The sequence below is a fragment of the Nanorana parkeri genome, unplaced genomic scaffold (genome assembly GCF_000935625.1).
Source record: "Nanorana parkeri isolate BGI_ZX_2015 unplaced genomic scaffold, ASM93562v1 scaffold737, whole genome shotgun sequence".
Lineage (NCBI taxonomy): Eukaryota > Metazoa > Chordata > Amphibia > Anura > Dicroglossidae > Nanorana > Nanorana parkeri.
The window spans coordinates 377,978-384,397 of NW_017307005.1; the positions used below are offsets into that span (position 1 = coordinate 377,978).

At 40.1% G+C, this 6,420-nt stretch overlaps 1 protein-coding gene across 1 annotated transcript in view; it reads left to right on the forward strand.

Annotated features, from left to right (window-relative positions):
• Positions 1-1,335: 1,335 nt before the first annotated feature.
• OTOR (otoraplin) overlaps positions 1,336-6,420 on the forward strand; it is a 13,899-nt gene continuing 8,814 nt past the window's right edge. Inside the window, exons 1-3 of the mRNA XM_018564221.1 lie at positions 1,336-1,515; positions 3,746-3,888; positions 6,124-6,234. Coding sequence (XP_018419723.1) covers positions 1,392-1,515; positions 3,746-3,888; positions 6,124-6,234 — 378 coding nt within the window. The 5' untranslated portion in view covers positions 1,336-1,391. The remainder of the gene's footprint in view (positions 1,516-3,745; positions 3,889-6,123; positions 6,235-6,420) is intronic.

A 6,420-nucleotide genomic window follows, 5' to 3' on the forward strand; every position in this document is an offset into this window, starting at 1 on the left:
CTACAGTACTTATGTCTACTGCAAAGCATAAAAGGGAGTAAGAAGTTGAACAAAAGCTGCTGAGTTTATTCCACATTATTGTAGTAATGAAACTGTGTTACCTTTACCCACATGTCTTTGTCAGACACTCTTGTGTTAATCTGAACAAGTCAGCTATTCAGTGCCGCTTACATTGTCTTTTAACTTTGAATTCTGCTGACTGTACGGATTTTTATTAAAAGCCAGCGCCTCTGCTATAAAACATGCTACATTGTGCAGGAGTGAAAGCTGAATTAAAGAGCATACTGTCTGTCTGCTAGGTATGTAGAAAGGTTACTGGTTTTTGTAATATATTATCTAACAAAAACATGTTCGTTGCTGATAAGAGAACATAGGTACAGTTGGAGGGACATTGCCTTGAAGTGTTATTTAATCCTCCCTGGAGAAATAGATATGTAGCACCATACCTTAATGTGACACTAAACTCAGGAGTTAAACTTTAAACATGCATTCAAGTACCTTAACTATTAACATTACTTTATCTTATTTGTGTATCACTCGGCTGTAGATCCTCAAATTATCTATGAATTTGCTCTGACACTGTCCTTCCTTCTGGAGGGTGGCTACTTTTGTTCCCCATGGTCCCTGTGTGTGTGTTGTAAAGTTGCCATCACTCCAAGCTCACTAATGTGATGGACTACAATCTCAATACAAATCAGTAAATTAAATGTGAGATTGTAGTCCATCACAGGAGCGATCATGGGGCGGTGGCTACTTCACAACACACACATGGACTACTGGGAACAAAAGTAGCCACCCTCTAGACGGAAGGACAATGTCAGCACCAATTTAGAGATGATTTGAGGATCTACAGCTGAGTGATGGACAAATAAGTTACACTTTTGTTAATAGTTGCGGTACTTGAATGCATTTTTAAAATTTAACTCCTGAGTTTAGCATCACTTTAAAGCAAACCCGAGCAAAAGGAAGGTAAGTATATATGTTTGTGAAGGTCTGCTTCAAAGTGAACCTGTTGGTTTGCATATCATGGGTATAGCACAGTTCCACTTTAAAATATCAATTCTGCCACAGAGGTGGAGTTTAAAAAAAAATCTATTTTGGAGCAGATACTTCAGTAAATTGTGTGTGCTTACAGTGTTCTCTTCCTACAGTGAGTTATGCTACTGCGTGTCTTTGATAAACAACTGCACAGGAGCCCTCTTGTATCCACGTGCCCATGTGTGTGAATGGAATGCTGTGCAGGTCATTTCCTATTGGCTGTCTGTATTTTTCCAGATGTTCAGCTCCAGCATAAATGTACTGCAAATGATTAAAAGTGAAGAGGAACACAGTATACACAGTATACTCTTCGAAGACACTGACCGAGCTCTTGGGAGGAAGCTCTAAGAGAAATGGCTAAGACTATTTATGTTGTGGTCATGGTCCTATGCCTGGGATTTATGCATCAAAAGGCAACCGGTGCTTATATGCAGAAGCTGGCAGAGAAGAAGCTCTGCGCTGATGATGAATGTATTTGTAAGTTTGCCAAAAATGCAAATCCTGTTGTATTTATCTTCTTTATGTCTTCTAATTTATTTTTTTCTTCTAAATTTAATTCTACTGAGTTGCAGAATTCTTTTTGTTTATTATTGATTTTTGTAGTTTCTATCAGTGGTTCTCAGCACAAGTTAGTGTACCCTCAGGGTACTTCTCAGATACAAAGGGTACTCATGTTTGGAAGATCAGATTATGTGCAAGTCTGAAGCTTAGGAAATACTAAATATTATACATAACAAACTGGACTTACTAAGCGTTGAATATTAATACCAAATCAAGGCTTCATATTATTTCCTCAATTTATAACACCTGTTATTGTTAGTAAATGTGATTGTCATGTATGTTTTTGCGTTATAATAAAAAATAATAAAACTATAATTATACAGGCAGCCCCCAGGTTATGAACAAGATAGGGTCTGTAGGTTTGTTCTTAAGTTGAATTTGTATGCAAGTTGGAACAGGTAAAAATTTTTAAGTGTAACTCCAGCCAAAAAAATAGTTTTCAGTTTTGGATAGCATAGGGAAGGGTTAACCCCCTGTAACGTTTGTTTTGTGTGTGTGCCCCGTTCAGAAGATTTCACCTCACTTTCTGTCCTGTGACAATTGTATTTTGAAAATTTTGGGTTGTTGTGAAAACAAGGTTTGGTGCTAGGCGTATCGAATATACGCGTTTGTCGCACGTTTCGTGACGCGCGTTTTTGCCGCAATTTGCGGTAAAAAACGCATGACAAACGCGCGTTTCTGTGGGCTACTTGGCGGTATCCCAATGGAAACGCGCAACAAAAACGCCCCAAAGAAGCTCTTGTACTTCTTTGGGCGTAGGGCGTTTTGTAGCGCTTTCATATGGCCTGTAATACGCCCAGGTGTGAACCATACCCATAGGAAATAATGGGATTTCGGTGTTTGAGCGTTTTGCAGAGCGTTCGAACGCGCTACAAAACGCCCAGGTGTGAACCAGGCCTCACAGGAGTGAATTTCCCTTCCTTGGGGTAGATTTCCTCTCACTTTCTGTTGTCTTAAGGACAGGAAGTGAGATTCATTCTTCCTAATGAGGATACAGAAAGCAGTAAAAACCTAACAGTGACCCGGAAGGAGAGGTGGGCACCCCTCGTCTGCACGTCTAACAAGAGCCAACATCCTGTAATGTACGTACGGTACTACGAACCAGACCCAGAAAGGTGGGCACTCCTCGTCCGCACGAGCCCAGCAGCATTACAACAACTGAAATGCTGCGTGGTACACTTTGGCTGCAGTGTGTGTGTGTCTGTCTGTCTAAGATTACCTGTACCCCTATATAACTTGTTCGCTGAGAAAAGTATCTAAATGGTTCTTGAATGATTCCATACTCTCAGCTGATACCACTGTCTGTGGAAGGGAGTTCCACAATTTTACAGCTCTCACAGTAAAGAATCCTTTTCACTGTTTAAGATTAAACAGTTTCAGGTGGTGGACTAAAGCGACAGTCCACTAGGACCCCAAAAATCTTTTTCCACCTCTTATACCCCCAGTGGGAGGGCCGTCACTGAGCAGCTCGCTTTTGTATTTTTAACCCCAAAATGCATAACCTTACACTTCTCAATATTAAACATCATCTGCCATGTAGCTGCCCACCCCCCTATTTTATCCAGATCTTCCTGTAATATTTCTATGTCTTCTGTAGAGTTTATTACCCTACAAATGTTGGTATCATCAGAAAAAACTGAAATATTGTTATTATATCAGTCCCGATATCATTAGCAAACAGGTTTAACAGCAATGCCGCCAAGACAGAACCCTGGGGCACACCACTGCCAACCAAGGACCACTTTGGAAATGAGCCATTTATTGATACTTTATGGACACGTTCACATAGCCAGCTATCTATCCAAGCACACACCATTTCATCAATGCCCAAAGATTGTAGCTTGTAAATTAAATGTTTATGAGGTACCGCATCAAATGCTTTTGCAAAATCAAGGTATACCACATCCACTGGCTTTCCTCTGTCTAGGTTACCGCTCACTTCTTCATAGAACACTAATACGGTAGGTTGGTTTAACAAGAACGTTCTTTTCTTAAGCCGTGTTGGTTGTCACTTATGATATCATGGCCATCAGCATATTCATAAATATGGTCCTTTATCATCCCCTCAAATAACTTGCATACATGGATGTTAATCCTGTTTGTACTGGAACACGCTGAGTATTTTGTCCTGCTGTTCACCCCTCAGATGCTATATCACTTGGTAAAGCTGAAGATGATTACTATGCTCCAGACTGCAGATTCATCAACATCAAGAGAGGAGAGCTGGTCTTCATCTACACCAAGCTAATAAAGGAAGTTGAGGACGCGGGTGAATTTTGGTCTGGAAGTGTAAGATTCTATATTATCATTGATGGCCAGTGCCTTGTTATTTTAAACTTCCTTGGTACAGGTTTGATATATACTGTAGCAGTCCATGTTTTTATCTGCTGGGGTATAAATTATTGTCCCAGGATTAGTCACTTACTTTGTTTTCAGAATTGCTGAACATAAGAAAAAAACCCTAATTTTTTCATAATAAACTTGTACTATCTATTATTTTATTGTGCTAAGGTGAATCTATTATACATACATTTACATATAGATTGTGTTGCCTCTCATCACGTCCTGTCTCAGTGACCATTGTCACATGAAAAGGAAGTAAGAGAAATCCTTCCTGATAGACACACATAGACATACAGGGTCATTCACTAAAGGGTGAAGGGTTTGGAGAAAGCAGGAGAAGTGAACAATCTAAGACAACATAACTGGTTTGGAAAAATTCTCTAAGTCAGCTCACTTTCCAGTTCACCTATGTTGTCCTAGATTGTTCACTTCTCCTGCCTTCTCCAAACTCTTCACCCTTTAGTGAATAAGCCTGTTAATGTTTAGCACTGGCTAGGTAACCACATGGACTTCGTTTAAAATAAACTCCAGGCAGATAATAAAAAATGTAGATTGTTTTATATTTTCCCATTTTGTAAGGAAGGGGTGGGGGCACACTGTAAGCCTGTTGTAAGCATGCCAGGATGTTCTGCAGTGTGCAGTGATATCAGCCTCCCTGCCTGAACATGGGTAAAGCAAACCTTTCCTAAGAGTTATGTGTAGGCTGCCATTGATAATACCCTTCTAGTACACAGACCAATGGTTTAGTAAGGTTTGAGCTGAAGTGAGCACACGGATGACCTCATCAATATGCTGCTGTTAGTTCATTGTCCAGTCATAAACTGGGATTGGTCTTTGATTAGGTTGTATTCTTTATCTGTCTCCAGGGAGGTCTAGGACCTGGTTTTGCTGTGTGGCAGAGGTGCTTGTAAATACAATACTGAGCATTTACAGTTGCCTGTAGTTCAGTTTGAAGGCTGCTGCAGGTCATTGAGATGCTTTATTTGCTTAATTTGATAAATGTCCCCCATAGTATGTCTCTTCTGCAATAGAAAACAACTCCCTTCTCGCAAATGTTCAAGTGTATTCTAAAGTACACTTCAATAATGGGTTAGGACAGGGCTCTGTGTTCTTACATGAAGAGTTATTGGATTTCATTTCCACTCAGACTTGTTCTGTATGTAGTTTGTACTTTCTGTGATGGCCTCTCATGAACCAAATTAATATTATTGGCTCGGATGACTTCTGCTTAAAAGGCATATGCACCAAGATGGTTCATAGCGAAATATGGCCATCCTAGCACAGCCCCTTTTTTTCAATATAGGTTTCCATCCTGCAGGACCACCCCAGTATTTGAACAGAATTCCACTGTCCCATAGATCTAGGACATAACCCACCATAGAAGTGATTGGGTTGCTACCAGCCCAATCTGTTCATTGTAGAAGTGAATGAGTGGCTGCTTTCCAAGCTGTCAACCATAGAAGTGAATGGGTGGCTGAATGGGCAAGCTGTCCAAGGGTGCTTGCACTTGTAGGACCAACCACCGATGTCAGATTTGTTTAAAGTTTGTTATAAAGTTGGGAGGTATAAATCCCCCCTCCTGGATGTTACAGAGCTGCAGAGCCCCATGCAAGCCAAGTAGCATAGATTTTTTACAGTTTTTATTTTATTTGGGTTCACCTGCAGCAAACAGCAGGAAGTACAGTCACAACACAAGTAAAGCACAAATCAAAGTTCAGAGCCTGCAAATTGACTGATGCTTATAGGCTATAAATATGATTTATCTAAATTTCTTTGTGTCCAGGCCTTCACAAACAAGTTCATATAACTTTTATTTAAGTAGTAATTTCATATTCAGCGATTGAAGATATCTCACTGTTAGAATGTCTGAACTGATGCAGGAGCTGGAGTTCCTCTAACGAGATTCTATAATGCATGAAACATGTCGGTTGGAGGAAAAATCTCTGCAGCAGGCAACTAATGATCTTGACGGCAGAGGTGTGATTTACCGCTTATTAGTGCCACGTGGTCCATCTGCTCTCCTAGAAATACAATTTTTGAGATTTGTTTGACTATTCATGTGTAAGAATGCTGGGAGAAACAAGAGGCTGCAGAGTAGATGTGACAGCTGTATAGTTCTGTACCTGTATGAGTCTGTGTGAACTACAGGCATCCTGTTCTAACTCTCCTTCTCACTGACAGGTTTATAGTGACCAGTACAGAGATCAGCAAGGACTTGTTGGTTATTTTCCCAGCAGCCTTGTCACAGAGATCAGTGTCTACAAGGATGAACTTCAAGAATTACCCACCACAGTAAGTGTGAAAGATACCCGAGACAAAAACAGCATTAAAGAACTTCTAACAAAAAAATTATATTTAGTCAAAATTGCAGTAAGTTTATTGATCTTTTAAAAGAAACCTGAACTTTATTATTAGAAGGCAAAGTGACACAGATAGTATACAGCAGGTACCAGAACCTGAGTGCATTTTGGCTCCCCG